We start from the raw sequence: 23,675 nt of genomic DNA on the forward strand, positions 1-23,675 counted from the left end.
CATGTGAGTGTCACAGACACTTTCCAAGATGGTGACCCTCTGTGACAAGTTTGAAGTCCTGAATCATTGCTGATATTGACAAGCTGAAACTTTAGCCTCGTGCAAGTTCAGTATATAAAATATGGCATTTTTAACCATATTAATTTTTAGGGTTTAGTTCTCCTTTAAGGGTGGTGGTAGATGGGGAGATTAGTTGCCCAGCAACAAATCTCCCCTATTTTGGGTAACTAATCTCCCAAATGCCTTCCCGCCAGCAAGAATGTGAATCGCCAGCGGAATGGCATACATTTCTGAAGTCTCCTGAAGTTGCCTCAAGTGGCAACTTCGTGGCGACTTCGGAAATCAGAAGCGATTCGTATGCAATCCCACTGGTGACCCTTATTCTTGTCAGCGGGAAGGCATTTCGGGGAGATTAGTTGCCCAAAGTAAGGGAGATTTGTTACCAGACGATTAATCTCCCCGTCTGCCACTACCCTAAATCACTAAGAGTAAATGTAATCATGGTGAGGCAATTAACCTTGCAGTAAAGTTATAAAATAAAGACTGTTGCTCTTTAGTTACTCAGTAACCAAGAGATAAAAGAAAGTTTTCCCTACATCACATGAGCTTGTTTACACCATAAAGAGCTTAAGTTGTATGTGAGTTTATGGAGTGTGTGCATGATAATCTGCACGCTGCTCTGCTGCTGAGGATTGATGAGAAGTGATAGAGTCTGTAGGACTCTTATCTGAACATGAGCAGATGAAGGTCTGGGCAACAATAATATACATATGCAAAACACTCTAGCAGGCAGCTATGTGAGATATTCACGTTAGGCCCCCTGGGGTTTACATACCATTTAAAATTAATTTAAAGGGCTGGGACAGACTATTTCTGCACAGTGGAATAATAAAAGGCACACTGTCTGAGTTTGCATTTAGCACTTGCCCCTTTTCATAAATGAGCCTCCTGGATTTTCCAGCTAATATGCCTAACATATACAAATAGAAATACAAATCAAGGGAAGGCACTCCAACAATAGAAATATATGAAAAATGCCGCATGAAGTGCAAGAAACCCAAAAGTACTTCCCACACAAAGTAACCAAAAAGCACAATATTTCAAATACTGGGTTTGCACACTCAAATAAACTACAAGCACAAGGTGGTATCACAAAAAAGAAATTCTTTATATATAAAAACAATAAACTGCATGTCAATCGAAACAATATTTTGTCAAAGATATGTATAGATAGCAGTATCACCAGATATAAATACATACTACCCAGTTGTATGATCAAAGCAAAAAAAAAACAACAAGCAATGGATACACTTGGCAGCATTGAGGTAACCCCACTTTTTCAGCATAATTGCCTTTGTCAAGGGGAATTTGTGATACCACCTAGTGCTTGTAGTTTATTTGAGTGTTCTTATATGTACAAATGTGTGTAAGGAGCAGGGTAAGGGCAGAGCTGCCAATAGTTTGTAGGGGACAGGCTTTGGGAACCCACCAGCCGGGGTCTTTCCTCTGAGCAAATTCAGTTTACAGTCTGAATATAATTTAAACTCTAATTAGTAATCATATTGTTGCAAGATTTAATTACATTATATATTCATTCAGTGTGGCAACACTTAAAGCTCATTAAACTGAGAGCATTTAAGCTTTATTCAAAAATGTTTCCATTTAAAATATAGTTTTGTTTCTTTGTTACACGCTGAAAGGTAAAATTAAACTAGTTTTGCTGCGAAACAGCAATTCCTTCAAGCCCAACCTAAACTGGTGTGTAAGGAAACACCAGAAAGCAAATCTGCATATATTTCGGATTGATGTATGCCACATTTGAAGGGCGGCAGGCTGGGTAACACTGTAATAAAGTGTATCTCATCATTTTGTCCCAGAGTTGCCATCTTGCCTTGTTGCTCCATCTTCCTATACTTATATAGGAATCCTCCCTCAGAGACAGCTCCCATAAATATGTGTATGTATATAATGTGTATGTAATATTAAAACAATGCATTAATGGGAATGGGGCACAATACCAGCGTCGGACTAGGCTGGTGGAAAAAAACTTGGTTGGCCCTTTCAACCCAGACTTGCTCTCCAGCTAAAGTCGCTCCCCAAGGACCTCCTCTGATCGTGGCCTCAGTAGATAAGTTTAAGGTACTTGCGTGGGGGGGGGGGAGACAGCATCATCGGGTTGCAACATCTGCTAATAACTGGGGTGGGGGGCCTCTGGGGTGGCAACCCCTGTGGACCCCAGAACCCAAATCCAACACTGAACAGTAGAATATACAATACAATATAATAATAGCATATAAATAGATACAAGTATATACACAAGTGTTAAGTGACAAAGACAACTTAAAATTGAAGTGAAGAGCTTACAATCTAAATGTCCATTTACCCCCCTGCCTTGTGTTGCTGATGTCCCTATTAATAGTTTCTCACATGCAAGGCTATTGTGTGTCTCTCTATGGCAGTGCTCAAACTCAGGCTGAGAGTATGCAGCAAGCAATATTACATAGGCTCAGTAGGAGAGCTCACGTTGCCAGCATAGCAGACATTAGCTTAAAGGACGTTTTCCTTTCCTTGTAGGGAAAAGAGCTTGGATAGGAGTTGTAAACAAGTTCTTAGAACCAGGGGCCTGGATATATCTGCCTGCCTTTCATAAAGCCCCCTGGACTCCTGCAGACAGCTGCAGCTAGAATGTGTAAACAGCTTCACCAGGGGAGACTTGCTCCATTCCTGCTGAGTGATCAACTTCAAATATATCCCTTGTTTTTCTGCAGCCAAAATATCCCATGGACAGGCCTATGGCTGAAGAAGGGAAGGCACTTGCAGCAAACACATCTGTGTTTAGACAGCTAAATATTTGCTGGTAAAACACAATACCCTGACGGAGGGAGAAATTGATCTTGGGTGCAGACAATGTTTAGAGTGTATTTAGGTGTGTTAATGTAAATATCTCTCTGATTCCCTAATTAATCTGATTGGGTAAAATGTACTAAGTTGCCTGCATAGTGCTACAATGTGTTATATTATTATCATCCCATATAATGGCTGGAAGGACAGGTGCTCCACCAAATATATGCCTCCAGCGTCTGCTGCAACTGGCACCGCAATTGCCACCAGCTACACCTGTTGGCACGGTTGGAAATATCTGGCACACTAAGCCATCATAAATATTTTTATTGCATCAGAGGAGCAAACAGTTTTTTTTAAATACCATACAATGCATTACAGGAAACTTTCATCACTCAAATTTGCAATTCAGAAATGGTGGTATGATGATAATGACACTGTACATCATTTACAGTACATGTATGGGATCTGTTATCCGGAAACCCATTATCCAGAAAGCTCTGACCTACGGGATAGCCGACTCCCATAGACTCCCTTTTATCAAAATAATCCACATTTTTAAAAATGATTTCCTTTTTCTCTAAAATAATAAAATACCTTGTACTTGAACCAAAGTAAGATATATTTATCCTTAAAGCAAAAACAGCCAATTGGTTTTATTTAATGTTTACATGATTTTCTAGTAGACTTTAGGTATGAAGATCCAAACCGTTATCTAGAGAACTCCAGGTCTCAAGCATTCTGGATAACAGGTCCCACACCTGTATTTATAGAAAGTTAGGCCAACCACACATACAAAAATCCATTCATTCTAGCCTCGGCTTGATTTGGCTAACGCAAGTATTTGTCCACTGGCCAATGGCTGGATCCTTATAAGGGCCCATGTAGATTGTCTGGGAAAGAACAGCCTCCACTACCTGATACAGTTCTGGACCATCTAGGTACTTAAACTTGATTGATTAATAAATGACTGGTCCCTGACCAGATATTGGTTGAAGTTCTCAGCATAGTTGCTCTTCTAACAAATAATACAGTTTTATTTGTAAGTGTTCTGTGTCTGGAGTACCCTGTACCAACCCCCCCAAACCCCCATTTCTTTATAGATGTGAATTGCTTAATATATTTTTCTGATTCTCAGTCCATGTGCAGAATCCTCACCATTCAGGGCATGTCACGGAAGAGAAGGAGGAAAAACAGTTGCAGCAGTCATCTCTTCTGGAGACAATGGTATGTTCCAGTGTTAGGTTTGGATAGTGACACTGAAATTTAATGCAGTATTGGTAATGCTCCAAATATTAGCCGAGGCGTGTGGCGTGTGATGTCAGGTCACTTTGCCATGCCTGTGACTTTTAGCACATATTCGTAGGACAAGACTTAAGGAAATCCCTTGAGCACAAAATAATTCTTGTATACAAGTTATCTGCTTTTCTGTTATTTACAGTAATTAGTTACAGAAGAGAGGTCCAAACCAGACAGCCTCATGTGTTAGAGCTCAGCATACTCTGTTCCTATGTAGTTGCTTTTTGCCCACAAGGATGGCCACCGTTAGTTCAAAGTAAGTTTTCTGTAAATTAATCTACTATAGTTCTAGGGGTCACCAGGGCACAACTCAGCACTTACTCCACATCTCACCCTAATTGGCCTTCAGACTGGATCCCTTAGCTCATAACAAGGTAACAGATATGCAGAAACATTGGGTTAACAGCCACCCTGCTATAATGCACTGACATGTATCTCATCATAATTGACCTTTAGGCTGGGCCCCCTTAGCTTATAATAAGGTTACAGGTGTATAGAAACATTGGGGTAACAGTCACCCTGATATAGTTCCAGGGTACCCAGGGCACAAATAAACACTCACCCCAAATCTCACCCTTACTGGACTTCAGGCTGTGCCCCATTAGCTCATAACAAGGTTACAGATATATAGAAACATTGGGGTAACAGTCACCCTGATATAGTTCCAGGGGTACCCAGGGTACAAATAAGCACTCACCCCAAATCTCACTCTAACTGGCCTTCAGGCTGTGCCCCCTTAGCTCATAACAAGGTTACAGATATATATAGAAACATTGGGGTAACAGTCACCCTGCTATAGTTCCAGGGGTACCCAGGGCACAAATAAGCACTCACCCCAAATCTCACCCTAACTGACCTTCAGGCTGGGCCCCCTTAGCTCATAACAAGGTTACAGCAGGCCCGGACTGGCAATCTGTGGGTTCTGGCAAATGCCAGAAGAGCTTCTATAAGGTCCCATAGTCAGTATTTAGTGGGCTGGTGGGGGCTGTTTGGGCCTCTATGTGGGCTGATTGGGCCTCTGTGTCCCTGAAATGCCAGGGCCTATTTTAATTCTCAGTCCGGACCTGGGTTACAGATATATAGAAACATTGGGGTAACAGTCAACCTGCTTCAAGCAGTCACCCCTAATCTTGATTTAACTAACCTTTAGACTGGACTCTCTTAGCTCATAACAGGGTGACAATTATGTAGAACACTAACCCTGCTATAGTCCCAGAACCATCTGGGGTACCAACCAACCCAAATCTCACCCTCAAGCTGAACCACCCTACAGATTTGGGGGAGTTACGTCTGTTCCAACCTCTTAGTTCCTAGCTGAAAAAAACTGTACAACAGTGCCTGTGTTGGGCCATCCCTTGACTTTTACCCTAAGCCAAACCAGCCATGATACTGCCCCGCTTGTGCACACAGGAAGGTGCTAGGAAAGAGTAAGTAAGATGGATTCATGCAGCAGAACCCTCAATTGATCTGGATACTATGCTGGAAACATATAGGCGGAACTATCAGATTGATATGGCCCAACTGTACTGGTCAGTGACCTCACTCACATACACCAAAGGGAGCCATTAGTAAAATATATTTACACACCAACTGCAGTCCAATGGGAAATGAATACTCTGACTGAACTGCCATATTGCCTGACCACATCACTCTGTATAAAATATATTTTTTTTGAAGACTTACAATTACAGAGATGTTACTGAACTTGCAGTGGGAGGATTGCGTGTGTGTGGGGGGGAATAGGAAACCAAACAGGGAATCTAAGCACTAAAAGGAATATATCAATATTTTCATATGAACACAGAGGTAAATGGTTCTACATTATGCAATGAGGCAGCCAGGCATATGGGTAGATGACTTGGGCTGGACTTCCTGTTTTTTGACTAAAAGTACAGTTAATCCCTGCTGTTTAAGATCTATTATGATGGAACAAAGCCAGCACCAAGAAAGACCGAGGCATTTCGCTCAGATAAAAACATGTTTATAGCAAGCATGACGGCAGTTATAATGGCATGGCGAGCTGCCATCTTCTTCTGGTTCTATGAGTTGCTGTTGTACAGCATGAACCATTGATTTTAGCTGATTGTAAGACCTTGACCAAACATTGTAAGGAACATTTCTGTTGAGTATGTGTGCCACTCCCACCATTCATAGCTTTGGAACATTTGTAAGGCTAGAACTACCCTTAGCAGTAGAAAACCGATAGCAATGGAACAATCATAGAGCTACTTTTAGTGCCAATTAGAGGATTAGAACATTGATAGGGTAAGAACAATCATCAATCAGAGATAGATATATATATATATATATATATATACACATATTATTTAATAGTAGAAAACTATTTCGAAAATGATATTGAAAATTAAGGGGGAGTGTGGATATTGATGATTCAGGATTCTGAATATGTGAACTGTTGAGGGGATTTTTCTCTCTCAAGTCCTAATCAGCTGCCACAGTTTACTCAGTGTAACATTCCTAAGACCTGAAATAACTATTTATCTATGGCAGTACTATTCAGAGCGCCAGAAAAATAAATGGGGTTGGTGCATTATGACTAAGGCAAGAGTCCCTATATGTAATCTATTGAGGGGATTTTTCAGTCTCAAGATCAGTTGATCAGCTGGACATCAACCAGTACAAAAAATGTAATTCTTTCCTGGAACGCACAGGCAAGGAAAATGAGCTAATGATATATTCAGAGATAAAAAGCAACGGGAAATGGTCAAGTGATAAAACTGATGAGAAGGGAAAATTCTACAGAGCCATCAGGTCAACTTCACACATCCTAAAATGGAAGAGATGTCACGGGAGACTTTGCCAAATGGTTGACTCTTTGACATTCTGGTTACCTGAGTGGAAAGCCAAAACTGGATAAACCAAAAGTTTTGCCCTTGGGTGTCCACTTATATCATATGAATGCTCGAGGAGAGTGGTCCTCCCTTGGCAGGATTTACACCTGGTCCCTTCAGTATCTGAACAAAACTGGCTGCCATTTGGGTCACAATATTATTGTATACTGATGGCCTAACAGAACAGAACTAAGGAGAAGGCTAATACATTGTACTTACTTATAAGGACAAAAAAATCCATATTTTGAGAGCAACTACAGTAATATACTGTAGCTTGACAATGTATTATAAACCATGTGGAACAAAAATAAAGCCTTTAAAATAAAAAGAAAACCACATATTAATGTCCCTTAAGTTAATATTTGCTTTCGTGAGAGATTTTTTTTCTGCTTCACGGTTGGCTGACCCGCAACAGCAGAATTATGAGGCTTCCAATGAGCTGTCTCTTAGTAACACATCTTAATTTAGGAAAGATATCACCTCATGTCAAGCTTCCAGCCATCTGTTCCTCTCTGGTTTCACAGATCGAGCCACTGCTCACTGAAATATCCTGTTGTTTTTTTCCTCCTGTATGGTCAAAAAGACACTGGAGGTTATTGTTGTTATTATTATTTATAATAATACTTCCATATTAACTTCAGTTTTTTTTTTTTTTTGTAGAATTTTTTACCTGTTTCTGAGTTTGCTATGTTTCTATATCGGCACATGGAAAGTTTCAAGTTGCCCTTATTATGACATATTTTAGGAAGGATGTTGATTCATTGCCACTTCAATCACACTGGTACTCTGATGACTGCGTTTATGAAAAATGGTCAAGGAATAGTTTCACGCATGGTCTTATTAAGGTTTAGGATTTTGTATGAAATATGCACATTGAGCTATTTCAGTCTTTATATTTAGTTGTATTCATTTTCTGCCACATTTGTTGATATGGTTGTTATGATACTTAATTGAACTCTTGGGGGCAGCAACCAATTCGCACACATCGCACCACTTCTCCAGGCGCAAATTCGACACCACTACACTAATTCACTAATATGTGAAGTTGCGCCCTGCGTGCAGAACGCTGGCGACTTTTCTCTAGCGTTATTTTGGCAGTGCGAGCATTTCATAGTGAAGATGTGTAGAGATCGTTTGTGCCTATCGAAAATTCGCAAGTGATTTTGCTCTTAGGTCAGTTTGCATACGGCGGGTAATTTAAAATTGTATGGACGTCTTTATTATAAATGTTGGTGAAAATGCTTGAAGTTATCACTTTTTATTACACGTGTCCAGGGAAACTTAATAAAGACAAAAAAATTATAAAATGGCATACACGAGCCCACTGTAAAATAAATGTTCCATATGTTATGAAATGTCTGGAGAAAACCGGTTACCCAAAAAAGTTCGTCAGGACTTTTGCAGGCAATTCTGCTTCAAAAAAGGAAAAGTCGCCAGCGTCTTTGGAACTTTAATGGATTTTCGGCACACAGGATATGATGTAAGTGACAGAAGATCTAGCTGCTTTATAGCACTTTGCCTGGTCTGAGGTGGCTAAGTCAACTCTGGCGAAAGAAGTAACGTTTAGTAAAATCCGCACTTTAGTGAATTTGCGGAGTAGTGCCCATTAGCCGGAAGGAAAATACCCCTGGCGATAGGGTCCGAAACTTCGCTAGCAATGGTATGGCTTGCTAACGAATTGGCGATTGCGCCTGCTGGTGGCAATGCTAGCAAATTATCTCTAGCGTTAGCCACCTCGCTCTTTAATAAACCTGCCCCTTGGGTGTTATAAGATATATAACCTAAGTGTTGAGTGTAATTGTGACTCTTTACTTGTGGTTTGCACTTTTCATTACATTTCAGATTTCTGGAGAATCTTATCCCCACTGGGCAGTTTAACTCAGCAAATACTAAAAATGAAAGTAAGGAAATGATTCATTGTACCCAGTTCCCTGTCCATTCAATTCTATAGTTACTTTAAGTACTTGGAGTGCAGTATACTGATTTAAACTGTTTTGGCTGCTAAGTGTTCCTACATAAAAACAAATCTGCACAATGGTATTTTAAAAGTTCTTTAGCTTATAGCTGCAACATCCCCTGAACGTTCCCTTCTGACTCAAGCCCTTCATGAATGCTGTTTTGTAGTTGCTTATCAAATGCTAACAGTGGACTGGGATTTTTCGAGGCGTATTTGTCAAAGAGTGAACACTCACTAACACAAACACAGTGGGGATTGTTTATGAAGTTCACCCAGAGCATATTCATTTTATGGACATTCTCAGTGCAAAACAAATTCACAATTCTGTTTGCACATTAAGTACACCACTCTGATCCAACTTTATAAATATGACCATGGGCAGGCCAAATATTTTTACTGTGCGAATGATTTTGCGCTGCACTAAGTTTATAAATGAGCCCTAATGTGCCCTGGCCCTTGTCCTGACCCAGCCTGCAATTTAAATTTAATTTCTCCCTTCAGATTAAAGCTGGGCATGCACAATAAGATTTGTAATTTACCCAAAATCATGATGTCACCAATGCTAATGAACGATAATATTAGGAACCTCGACAGAGGGAGAGAACCACATCAACTCACTGATCCTCGCCCTGCAGGATTTTCATACTTCCCTCATCAATATCTGTACTATTTTTAGCGACATATTGATCGGACCGGGGTAGAGTTGCCACCTGGCTAGTATTTTACAAACATTATCCCGCAATGGCACAGATTTAACCTTTCACCAGCCTAAATACACAGCCAAATGATTTCAACATCTAGGACAGTGATCCCAAACCAGTGTCTCATGAGCAACATGTTAAGGTGGCCATACATTGAGAGATCCGCTCGTTTGGCAATGTCGCCAAACGAGCGGATCTCTCCCCGATATGCCCACCTTGAGGTGGGCAATATCGGGCTGAGCCGATCGTGGGCCCTAGGGCCCAACAATCGGATCCTAACAAATTGTAACAGGCGGCGGATCGCGGGACCGCATCAACGAACAGATTTTTAGTCACATCCAATCGAGATCTGGCCATCTCGATCGAGGAAGCCCATCGGGGGGGGGGGCCCCATACACGGCCAATAAGCTGCCGACTCGGTCTGTCGGCAGCTTTTATCGGCCCGTGTATGGCCACCTTTACTCGCCAACCCCTTGGATGTTGTACCCAGTGGCCAATTACTCGCTTGACTGCATAAAAAATAAACAGGTATACTGCACAAACAGAGCCTCCTGTAGGTTGCGAGTCCACAAAGTGGCTACCAGGAACATTTTGCATGCTTGTCAGGTTGGGGATCCCCGATCTAGAGTATTGCATTCACAAATTTAAATTTTAGGGGTGATTCTGAGTTTTTGGCCCTGGAATCCCATCTGCTTTGCATGGTAATGAGAAGGGTTTTTCCTCAAAATGCTGCATTATTTAGAACCCATTCACGATTTTCGGTGTGTTTTGGGTCTACATAGACAGGTGTCAAGCCCCTTTGGGTCAATCTGTCTCAACTGGTGCATAATATTAGCTCAGATTAATCTTAATAAGCTTTGCGATCTTCAATAAACTGGAATATCGGAGTGATATTTACAGCACTTCCACTAAAAGCAAGAAGCCCATGTAAGCCCCTTGGCTATACCCCTGCACACACATGGAGAGTGCATTATAACTTGACAAATCTTGTCACCTGTTTTACATGATGGCATGAACACAGCGGAAGCTTGCCAACTGGCATGAGCCAGGATTGTAAATTCAGTGTGGATTACATGAGGAAATCCAATCATTTTAGATAAGTATACTTCAGTGCCAACATTCATTCATAAACAAACAAGTTTTTTTTTTTTTTAAATAGGTTTTTTAACTTTATTTAGAAAATAAATATCACCTTGAAACAGGCAACATTTCACAGTACAAAATATAATAATAAACTTTGTTACGAATATACAAAAAACAGCAATGAATATTCCTTTTACAAAAAAAAAAAAAAAAAAAACTCCTCGGTGCAAGCATACATTCCCCAAGGAAACAGAATTTTTTTGCTTTTTTTTGCAGTGCTAAATTACAGTACGAGAGATTAAGTGCTTTCTCCAGAAATTGCAATACTTGAAGAAAAAAAACAAAAAAAAAAAAAAACAATAAAAGAAGCAGAAATCTGCAAATGTTTAGGTCAAGAATGTTTTGAACAGGGAAGGGCAGAAAATCAAAAACACATTTTCATACATCAATGCAAAAGGAAGCCTTGTTTTAGGAAAGCTTAAAATAGCATAGTAGGCAGCAACATGAGGCTTTAATGCATTGAAAGACTGGCTTTTTTTTCGCTATTGCATCATAGAATTTGTCATTAAAAATAGCCCTTTAAACACAGTGAAAGTAAAGCTACCAATAGGGACAATAAGAAAAATTATGCTTGTCCTAAAGGCAGATCTCATTGGACATTGTGACGTCCCTTGCGATATCTGTGCTAGATTTCTAGCATCTTTAATCATTCAGACTGAGAAAGTGACGTCACAATTAAAGCTGTTCTAATACAATGATACGTAACTGGCTGCAAATCCTAATCATTTTTTAATTCTCTATAGCTGGACGGTCAGTGAAATTCATATCCCTGTCCTAAGACCTGAACAATATAAAGGAGAAGCCAAGCTGTAGTGGTTACATCTCCCCCCCCCCCCCCAAAAAAAATAGCTTAAACATTCCACAGAATTAGAAAGTGCTTCACAAACAAAACAAAAATGCAAACGTAACACTGCTTTCTTACAGGAAAATACTAGCAAATGTAACGAAAAGGACATACATTTTCGCTTGTTGAATATATAAAGGATCATGCTGCATGCATATCCTTTATTTTTTTTGGAGATACACATGCATTAGCATACAATGATCTCTACTAGATTAAAAAGAACAGATTTTTGATTTGTAGGGTATAAATGCCAGCTGTTCATGATTTTCTCAATTACCTCGTTCCCATAATTAAACCCTTAAAGGGCCAGTAAAGTTATTGTCCATCTCTGTCCTCTCCGAGCTAATGCCCTCACTGGAATGCTTTCTGGCGGGATTGTATAGCCCTACTTGAAAAAGGCACCAGTAGAAACAGGTAGTAGATAAGCATTCTATAGTCAATTAAAATCCTTAGACCCTTACTTATAAATAAGAGGGCAGGGAGGGGAAAAGTTCTCTTTTCATTGACATCTTTTAGATTTAGGGCTTAATTATCAACCCGATTTGCATCAAATACTAGGTGTGTTTCAATGTCCTCACATCCACCGTTGGCCACAGATTCCTGTCCACATACTGTATGGTGGGAAACAGACAACTCTTTCTCTTCTTGGCACATCATCAGGTGATGTAGGTTTAAGGCAAGTGTCAAAGTATTTCCTTGTCCTTGGTTCAAACTCCTGAACCAAGCCCTTGAAGAAAAGGCCACTTACAGCTACCACAATGCCACTGTGTAACACTAGTTATGCGCAGAACCGTAACATAAAAGAACAGACATTCTTGGTGGCTTCTGATGTTTGGTTTACTGCACACAGGTGTTTTTGTTGACATCGACCTGAAGAGAAAAGGAAAATACAAACAAAAGGTTAGCCATTTATCACTGTAATAAAGCTTCACAATAGTCCAGATTGTGTATTTGCAATTGGGCACTCCATTTAAAAAGGAGTGTCATGATTTTTATGGTGTCGTTTTTATTTGTAAATAAGACTGCAGATAATTCACTCTACAATATAAAATTTCATTCCTGAACCAGCAAGTATATTTTTTTTATTTATAAAATTGGCATGTAGGCAGCCATCTCAGGACATTTTGCCTGGTCATGCGCTTTCAGAAAGAGCCAGCACTTTATGGTGGAACTGCTTTCTGGAAGGCTGTTGTTTCTCCAACTCAATTTAACTGAATGTGTCACAGTGGGACCTGGATTTTACTATTGATAGCTGTTCTTAGATCTACCAGGCAGCTGTTATCGTGTATTAGGGAGCCGTTATCTAGTTACCTTCCCATTGTTCTGTTATTAGGCTGCTGGGGGGGAAAGGGAAGGAAGGGTGATATCACTCCAACTTGCAGTACAGCAGTAAAGAGTGACTGAAGTTTATCAGAGCACGTCACATGACTGGGGGCAGCTGGGAAACTGATAATATGTCTAGCCCAATGTCAGATTTCAAAATTAAATATAAAAAAATATGTTTGCTCTTTTAAAAAAATGGATTTCAGTGCAGAAGTCTGCTGGAGCTGCACTATTAACTGATGCGTTTTATAAAAAAAAACAAAAAAAAAAAACATATATTCCCATGACTTTAAGATACTCACCTCTGTGTAGGTTGGAGGAGGCATGTATTTAAACTCTGGAGCGTACATAAAGATAGGGCTGTCACAGGCTCCATCCAAATCATCCAACAATGGAGTAGTAGGGCTCTCCAGTCTGTGATCCTCAGGGACAATATCCAGGTAGCCTGGAGGGGCTGAGGAAAAAAGAGGGATAATGCATAAGATTTTAGACTCAAAGCAACGTGTTATTCTAAAAGTGCAATAGTAAAAAAAAAAAAAAGAAAAAAACATACCTTCTGGGGTCCCTGGGATGTTCAGTTCTAGCCAACTCATCTCAGAGCTGGCCTGGCTTGCCATGCTAGAGGTGCGGCTACTCATTCCAGAAGAGCTGCAGCCTATGACAAGGGGCAAGTCGAGAATGATCTTCTTGGCACCAGGGACGCTGACATAGACCTGCAATGTAAAAAATAGAGAGGTAAGTCATCACTATAATGAACAGGAATATTTCCCTTACTATTCATTTTTGACTTTTTCAGTATGTATATCTAAGATCTATGTGGGTTATGGTGATCACAGTTTATCTGGTTACCATCAGTTTGCCTCGGATAGTCTAATGAAAGCAAACATCTGATAGGAGTTGCTGTGGTTACACCCCCTGACATTACAACAACGATCTTGATTTTAACTAAAACTTACCAGCAGGGAATATTCAACCCGCAGGATATTACATCCCAAGATGGAAGGCTTGATTTTGGGTATTCGGATGCTTTTCCCTCTCCACGAGTCTGTCATGCCGGAAATGATGTGATTGCCTCTCACACTGCATAATTTCTGGGTGAAGACTTTGGTTTGACCATTGGCCAGGTAGGTGTGCTTGCCTATAATGGCCGCTTTAGGGACAACAATGCGGGAGCAGGTGTTCTCGAAGTCGGCAGAGATGCAGATGTCATCACCTATAAAGGAAGGATAAATCAGGTTAAGAGAGCAGCCATTTTTAAATGCAAGAACTAGTCTGCAACTTTTGTCTTTTCAACTACCTGCAGGTCTGACCGGATTTCATTTAGGTTTTAAATAGGTATGTTTGAAACCTTACGCAAACGAATTGAAAAATTAAATGGTCAAATTCTACTTGGGAGTTGTATTCAATATCATACTTTGGCCCTTTAAGAACTCGAATTTCGACTATTTGCCACCTAAAACATGGCCAATCACTGTCTACAAGTATACAACAATGAATACAACAGTATGTATTTAGCTTTTCAGATTCAAACCCTCAGAAGTACAAAGTAGAAACTTTAGGTAACAAAGAACCTTACCTTCACAGAATCCCTTGCGGTTAATGCAGGCACTCATAGAGATGTGGCCGTCAGGAATGAACATGCACGTCATCTTCTTGTACTTTTTGCCTGACACTGGTGACTGCCAGGAAGAAACAAACCAGATTAGTGATGCTCTATTGAGCTGCTGAAGATATAGACACGGACGGCTACTGCTTTGACCCTGTGACCCCGGAGCTAATCTACAATCCCATTAGCTGCTCTGTCAATGAACCTGACCTGTAAGTGCTGAAAGGGCAAGAGATCACTCTCCAGATAAACCAAGCATGCAAGACTACTTACTACTGGAGCACCAGCAATATAAGCACTTATTGCAACGTATTGAGATAAAAACCATGGCTTGCTTTTATTTCCATTACAGGCTGGGGGTTAAAATGTCCCAAAATGCCCAAAGGTATTGAAGGCTTAACCAAAATATTTTTAGAATGTACCTTCAGATTCCCCCTATACATAATGTCTTGCCATTCTACGTGCATTAGTATATAAAATAATATAGTTACCATGAGATCTGGAGTGTCAACGTTCACAGAGTCCTCGACTTGAAAGGACTTCTTTACTTCCTGGGGAGGATGGGATGGCCGATCGAGGAAAGCTTTGACCCAGTACTTGACAGAACCATACTTTCCTTTGAATGTTGACCCCAAAGGACTGCAAAGAAATAGAGGATTGTGTAAGACTTCCTATTTAACAAGTACCAAGCGGCTAAACGTCAGTCACATTTTTATAAAAGCAGGATACCTACCCTTGGGGCAGCTCCAATCCAAATTTGTATTCGTAGCAGTTGCCTGGCCTCATAAGGACAGATCCATCAGAATCTATTAGAGAGACATAGAAATTAAGATATAGGTCAGTGTAAGGTTTCTTCAAGTAACAAAAAGCACGGTATATAGCACTACATTGAACAGAAAGGAACAGGACATCTACTTTATAAATAGGGCAGGATACTATTAATCTCCCGTTATGATACTGGGCCAAAATCCAACAGCTTGGTTCCGGCTAACAAACCCTACCATGGCAACAGTGTCCTGCTAATAGCCTCTGTAGTTTTCACACAAGCATCATATTTCTCAAATACAGTAATGAGCCAGTGCAATGGGAACGTAGGACTGGGGCAGTAGCAGGTTCTGCATACCAGGAATGTCTGACACCCAAGTCCCCTATTCAGGTCCATTTGATTGTTACATAGCACACGGGTGCTGCATTTGATGACCAGAATCATAACAGCGAACACGGGATATTAAATCGAACATCCTCAAAGGGTATGTAGTCCTGCTGTAGTTTAAAGGGACATTTAAAGGGACAGCAAACCCACTTCCTGCCCAAAAGCATCAGGCAAGCAAATTAAAATGAAAATATTCACATTTAACAGAACCTCATTCTTTCCCTCCCACCATTGGTCCACATTCTGCTTCTTACCTAAGGTCTGATCGTCCACCTGCAGGGTGTCCTCGTATCTCAGGTACTCCATCTCCTGCTTGCAGTTCTGGGACCACAATACCTTGGCCACCCCGCACGCCAACAATCTCACCGCCGTCACCCGGGTCACCTCCGCCACCTCCACCAGGACTTTGCCCGTTACTTTGTCCCCACCGCAGTAAACCTTCTGGGGGTCGGTGAAAGACACTTCAAAGCACTTGACTTTCTTGAAGACAACCATGGTGGCAAATAGGGATAGTCCAAAGATGCTTGTAATGACAGTTGGGCTGCTGCGTGCAACCTGACAGACAATGAATGAATAATAGTCCCTGGATATGGATCACACAAGGAAGAAAGTGCTTTTAGTTTCAATTCAGTGGTGTGAACGTTCCAACCCTGCAAAGCTCTTGCACTGGTTACAAGTCCCACCACCCTCTCTAACAGGTTGTAAACAAGACCAGGAAATCAGCCCTTTATATCAGCGCTGCTGCGCTCCCGCCCCGCCCACCTCGTGCATGCCGACAGCTTCCCCATGCTCGCCTCGTGCACACGGTTCTCATTGGTCCGCGGTATGTTGTTAACGGAGCGGCCGGCCAATAGGAGCCGCCAGGCAGCGCGTGAACACGGCATGCCAAGCTGGAGAAAGGAGAACGGAGGGGCGGAGCCTGCGTCTCATTCCTGAGGTTGTTTGTCACGGCGGCTGCTGGCCGGGATGTGTGTGTGGGACGGTGACGAGACTGGGCACGTTGCCTGCGGGGGGTTGTTTACTGTTCTGCCTAGTGCCGTCTGTACGGGGTACTCCTGTATTGTGTGGCGCCTCGGTATAATGGAACTGGAACAAGTACTATCGTTATTAAATCTCTGTGCAGCTGCACTCAGTAATACCTGTTACCGTGAGCTCAAGGCTGCCCTACGTGCTAATGTGGAGCTGCTGCTGAACTACTCCCAGAACTAAGCTCTGTACATTTTATTTCTTGGTTCCAGATACTTTATATATTCACATAATTACAGCTTTGTATGCACAATCTCCCACAGACACACTACTACACCTACAGTTACACTACATGTATATACACCGTCTCTCAGGTCCGCCACTACTATACTCACCTAGGTCCTCCACTACTATACGCACCTTCCCACAGTTCCACCACTACTATACACACCTTCCCATAAGTCCTCCACTACTATACGCACCTTCCCATAGGTCCTCCACTACTATAAGCACCTTCCCACAGTTCCACCACTACTATACGCACCGTCCCACAGTTCCACCACTACTATACGCACCGTCCCACAGTTCTGCCACTACTATAATCACCGTCCCACAGTTCCATCACTACTATACTCACCGTCCCACAGTTCCACCACTACTATACACACCTTCCCATAGGTCCTCCAATACTATACGCACCTTCCCACAGTTCCACCACTACTATACGCACCGTCCCACAGTTCTGCCACTACTATAATCACCGTCCCACAGTTCCATCACTACTATACTCACCGTCCCACAGTTCCACCACTACTATACACACCTTCCCATAGGTCCTCCAATACTATACGCACCTTCCCACAGTTCCACCACTACTATACGCACCGTCCCACAGTTCTGCCACTACTATAATCACCGTCCCACAGTTCCACCACTATTATACGCACCATCCCACAGTTCCACCACTACTATACTCACCGTCCCACAGTTCTGCCACTACTATAATCACCGTCCCACAGTTCCACCACTATTATACGCACCATCCCACAGTTCCACCACTACTATACTCACCGTCCCACAGTTCCACCACTACTATACACACCGTCCCACAGTTCCACCACTACTATACACACCGTCCCACAGTTCCACCACTACTATACGCAACGTCCCACAGTTTCGCCACTACTATACAGACTGTCCCACAGTTTCGCCACTACTATACAAACTGTCCCACAGTTCCACAGACTGTCCCACAGTTTCACTAATATATACGTTGTCCCACAGTAGATTCCTGCAGAGGTTTGAGTACCTGAGAGTACCTAAGTGTTACCATCCTTTTTAAGGTTGCAAGTTGGAATTTTAGGTCACGGGTCTCATAGTAGGCTTCTCTGCCTTACTTGCCACCCCCTCAGCCTCAGCTGATGCCACTTTTGGGTGGGGTGTCTGGGGCCCACCAGGGCTGCCACCTGGGGGACCCCATCCCAGTTGACCACTCCAGTTCATTCAAAACCAACCTCCTCCTCTCACTGAGCACCACTTATTGCTCTTCATTTTCGGCAGCAATGGAAGGGGAACATCAGCACCTGCAGTTCCTGGTGCAGGGAGATCTTTTTAAGAGGGAGCAGACCTGGGTTGTTGGGAGCCATGGGGCCCTCAATGGATAGGGCCCACCCAGTGTTCCACCAGCCCAGTCGACCCTGTGTTTCAGGCAGTGTGTAAGCTGGTGGAGAAAGAAGTTAATGGGTCACAGGTCTGATTAGGCCTCTTCCCTTGACACCATCTTGCCACTGTATACACTCTATTCCCCTGATACTCTACTATGCACATAACCCCATGGTCCTTTGACTGAAGGTTGTGTGTAGAGTAAAACATGATAATATCAGGGGGAGATGCTATAACTGTCCATAGACAGTGCCTTAGGTCTATGCTAGTGATGTGTGGGTTGAGCTGAAGCCCGCTGTGAGCCATGGGTTGACCACCAGTCGGGTGGTCATTCCATGTGCCAATATCCTTACTATATACACACTATACTGTAGTTACACCATCAAACTTACTGAAAGTGATCAGTGCTTGATGGGGCCAGGTATTTTCATCCTGTATCTTTAGAGGAGTGAACTGATTGTGAAGTGTAAAGCTTAGCGGTGCAATAAAATAGTTTCATACAATAATCAGTACAGTACATTAGCAGGAAATCCCCCTATCCAGGTTGTGTTACTATATGTGCGCTATAGTACGATCCTACTGACTGAAGTCATTTAATGTAGAGCAGCACCACCTGCCTGCAAATAGCTTTAGTGCTACTGGAATTTCAAAATACAATCAATTAAAAATTCTACATTGTTTCGGAAATAATCAAGTTTATCTTCACTATCCCTTTCTCAGCATCTGTTTCTCTTCATTCTGTCTTCATGCAGCAGTTGGGTGTCAGATGAATGATCCAATATATCTTATAGGGGGGCTTCCTAGCAGATGTATTAGAGCTCACTCATAACTGATTCCAGTCAGTGCCGGACTGGGATGCCAAGGGGCCACCAAAATATCTTAGGCTGAGGGCCCAGTTTCCAAACTATTATACCTCCTCTCCTCACTCAACCTCTTTCAAGACTTTTTCTCTACATACTATTCTCTATTCTTCCATTTTTAAGTCTCTTTGTTGCCATAAAGAAATAGGGAATGACCATGAAACAGGCCAAATGGTTAGAAGCAAGAGTCCCACTGACACCTGAGCCCACCGGGAGTTTTCCTGGTATCCTGGTGGGCCAGTCCGACACTGATTCAAGTACAAACAAAATCTAACAAAATAACTGCCTTTTGCACAAATTCTGCATGTAGAGAGACATGATGTCTGGTGATTTCTGTAAAACATCTTCTAGGCAAAAGGAGCCCCCCTATAAGATATATTCGATCATTGATCTGACACCCAACTCCTGCATGAGAAGAAACAGATGCTGAGAGAGGAATAGTGAAGATAAACTTGATTATTTCAGAAACGGTACAGAATATTTAATTGATTATATCTAGAATTTTTCTTATTTCATCATGCTAAAGCTTATATTAAATTTTCATTTTTGAAATAGTTTCCCTTTAAGAAAGAAAGAAAATACACTAGTGCACACCATCAAAACGCTGCAATATCCAGAGTTTATTTCAGCATTGTACAAATGGGATAAAAAAAAAGTTTGCACCCATTTGTGCTGGAGCAAGTTGTGCCCCTAGGGCCCATCCACAAGTACTTGTACCTGTAGTGATCAGAGGTGAAACTGCACTATGCACATGGCGGGGATTAAACATCTAGTGCTGAATTAGCCCTTTAGCAATGACAGTCCCATTAGATAGTAACAGCGGATCCTGATGACAGAAAGTATGTAGGCGTGTAGGGGGCTTGTGCATGGGAAAAGGGCTGGCTGCCAAGTAGTTAAATAACTTTCTCTATATATACATTTACATTCCAGCAAACTATTACTTTCAGTATATGGCCGTCATTGCTGCCTTCTTCAGGAGAGAATTCTATAACCTGACAGTTATGTCCTGTCCTGGGCTGATGGTGACATTTTTGTGAAAATAGTGTAGTATTAGTGTGAAAAAATGCAGTGTACTGCTAAGTCAAGGAGTAGTGTGAGCAGAGGAGCTTATTTCCTGCTAGTCATAGCAACAATAGCAGCCCACTCCTACTATAGCAGATCTATTTTAATACCCAAGAGCCATGAGTTTTCTGTAAATTATGCCCTTATAAATGGTACTTGGTGATGTCATCAGTTATAATCGGAGCTTCGTGATGTCATTTCTGTCACATGATTTGCTGAAACCTGTGTATTATAAATAAAGTACCACCTGTTACAAAATATGAGGATATTAGAAGTCATCTCGGAGTTCCATGACCTGTCATGGAACTCCTCTATAACCTATAATATTCTTATATTTTACAAGATGGGGTTCTTTATTCACTATATAATACACAAGAGCCATGAGTATTGTGTTAATGATATCCTTATAAACGGTGCTTAGTGATGTCATGGGTGCTCAGTGATGTAATTTCTGTCGCATGACTCACAGAAACATGTGTATTGTAATAATTAATGTACCCCCTGTTGTATAATGTGAGGGTATTAGAAGTCACCTCGGAGTTCCATGACCTTAAGCCTTCGGCCTCATTCTTTTATATAGTCATGGAACTCCTTGGTGACTTATAAACAGTGTCGGACTGGCGCAGTTGGGGCCAACCGGGTCCTGAACCTCGGGGGCCCCCGCGCGCACGCGCATGCACGAAAGACAGGCCCCAGCGCCCATGCGCTAACGTCGAGAACACTGCACCGCACATATTTTTTTCTTTGTTTGGAGCCACTTCAGGACCGGCAGGTTTTTTCCCAGTTTCCCGCCGGCCATGCTTATAAATATCTTTATATCGTACAATAGGTGGTGCTTTATTCACTATTTAAAAAAAAAAATCAATGGTAAGAGCAATGAATAGGACAAAGAATCAGATTCAGATTTTAGGTTAGTGTAACAAGGTGTAGCTGAGCCATAAAATAATACAGGCAGGGTTGGACTTGGCTGGCAGGACATTGGGAAAAAAAAAACCTGTTGGGCCCGGCCATCCCAGACCAGATTCCTGCTTGCCCTCCACTGTCACTCCCCGCCTGCCTTCTGCCATTGCTTCCCTGCTACAAACTTAGTGGCCAATCTGGAGCAATTCTGTACCAACATTTTTCAACCAACTTTAGACCAGTGATTGTGGACTTTTTTTAGTCTAAACCCTCATTGCAGGTCCAACCTATCAAGGCACCCATTCACCCATTAACTTGTAACAAGATTGAACTTTCCAGCAGTGAATTCTCCAGGCAGACCCTAGTCTTAAATCACATGTCATAACTAGATTAAGACCAAATTGATCCATAATCAGTGGAATGATTCGGGCCTCCTTCTCAACACCTCATCCAACAGTGCATGAGTCTTACCCAAGCAATAAAAGCAGTCCTTCCTTCCATACTGTACTTCCACCTGTAGCTTCACCTGTTGCACAAATAAATGAAATTCTCACCGTATTGGAGTGCTGCTGAAATATGTTTGGAAGTATGGATTGGACCTGAGCAGACAGAGTCACAGTCGGCACCCGACGCTACAAAAAAGTGGTGAGGATTGTGTAGCACTACTTTGAGTGTTGCTTCCATACTGTAGGCATGTGGTGCAACATGGTCCCACTAGCCCACCAGGATACAGGGGAAAATCCTGAACACACTAATATGCCCCTGACAGTAGTCTACAACGTTTGTGTATCCTTGCCAGATGCTTGCTTTGGAGACCTTGGGGCTCATTTATCAACCCTGGGCAACTTTGCAACCAATCAGTGATTGGCTTTTTCCAGCCAGCTGCAGGCAGAACAATGAATGTAACGATGTGATTGGTTGCCAAGGGTTACTTGCCCATGGTCAAATTTGCCCAGAAATGATAAATTACCCCTTTATGTTCTTATATGAGGCTAAATGTACAAAGGGTGAGGAGCCCTTAATGGACATAACAATAAGGCGGTTAATTACTAAACTCCAAATACAAAAATCACCAAAAATTTGTGATTTTTTAAAATAAATTCAGAGTTTTAAAAAAATCACAAATTTTTCAGAATTTATTAAACCCTGAGGATGGAAAAGTCTGAATCAGGTTGCATACAAGTCAATAGGAGAAGTCCCAATCATTTTTGATGTGCACTGGGTTTTGTGCAATACCCTGAAGTTTTCAGGCAAAAAACATAAATCTGTTTTCGGGTGAACAATCTGAAAAAATCTAAGTTTTTTGGTGAAAGATCCCAAAAAAATCGCGAAAATCTGTTTTTCTTCCCGCAAAGCAAATTTTCGGGAAAATTTAATAATAAGTAAGCGTAAAAAACCTGAGTGGATTTGATCAGAGTTTGCAGCAGAAAATGTTAAGATAAAATCGGACTTTGATAAATAACCCCCTAAGAATGTTTATGGGGGGCACATGATCCAGCACTATCACTGGGAGACCTTTACAGTCCAAGCCTAATGTAATGCAACCACTTAGACCCATACCTTGTTTTACTTGGTGGGGAAGAGGAGATGGATAGTATTAATAGATTAATAAAACTTAAGTGGAGCAAATGGAATGAAATGCACATAATAAATAATTCATATAGTCATAAAGAGAATTAATGGGGCATTGTATCAAATAAAATGTATATATATCAGATTCAACTAAAGGGCTTGTTCACTTTCCAAATACTTTTTTTTTTCCAGCTCAGTTATTGTTCACCAGAAATAATGACTTTTATCAATTGCTTTTCAATTTTTTTTTATCATTTTTCCAATATTGAAGTTTAAAGTTCAAAATTTCTGTCTCCGGTGTCTCAGTCTGGCAGCTCAATAACCAGGGGTACAGATTCCGAACTGTTACTATTTTGCTACATGAGTTGATCCATTTCTCAGCAGCATCCCTGGAGTATGAGCAACTATTGTATCAATTCTAATAGCTGCCTTTAAAAGGCACCTGTTGGGTAAAAATGTTATCCCCAAACAAATGTGTGGGCTAATAGAGCTCGCATTCCGGTTGGGGATAACAGTAGTTTTTTTTTTTTAAAAAAAATGCCCCCCGCCAGCAATAGGCTAAATGCAATTCGGGGTAGCTTTCATTATGCGCATGCGAGTGACCGGATATGGCTGCTTGTACCAGGAGCTACTTCCCGGTGTGGTTAGCCTATCGACAGGCGGGGGCATTTTAAGTTTTTTTTAAAAAAAACTACTTTTATCCCCAACCGGAATACAGGCTCTATTAACCCATATCTTTGTTTGGGCATAACATTTTTACCCAACAGGTGCCCTTTAATGAAACTCAGGGATTCTGCTCAGCAGGGACAAAGATAGGAAATGGATCATCTAAATTTATCAATTTAGAACAGTTAGAGTCAGCGACCCCCCCTGCCGGAGCTGCTTTAGAAAGACAAAAAGAGGGTGAAAAATGAATCTTCAAACCTCCATTATA

General features: G+C 41.6%; 1 protein-coding gene across 1 annotated transcript; it reads right to left on the bottom strand.

The window, feature by feature from the left end:
• Positions 1 to 11,801: 11,801 nt before the first annotated feature.
• txnip.L (thioredoxin interacting protein L homeolog) lies at positions 11,802 to 16,402 on the bottom strand (the record flags this gene model as incomplete). The annotated part of the gene is given in 8 exon segments (NM_001093153.1): positions 11,802 to 12,507; positions 13,263 to 13,414; positions 13,514 to 13,673; positions 13,917 to 14,173; positions 14,537 to 14,639; positions 15,058 to 15,205; positions 15,300 to 15,372; positions 15,974 to 16,402. Coding segments are annotated over 8 exon segments (1,167 nt in total). The 3' UTR covers positions 11,802 to 12,474.
• Between the last annotated feature and the right edge of the window lie 7,273 nt (positions 16,403 to 23,675).

The sequence above is a fragment of the Xenopus laevis genome, chromosome 8L, assembly GCF_017654675.1.
Source record: "Xenopus laevis strain J_2021 chromosome 8L, Xenopus_laevis_v10.1, whole genome shotgun sequence".
Lineage (NCBI taxonomy): Eukaryota > Metazoa > Chordata > Amphibia > Anura > Pipidae > Xenopus > Xenopus laevis.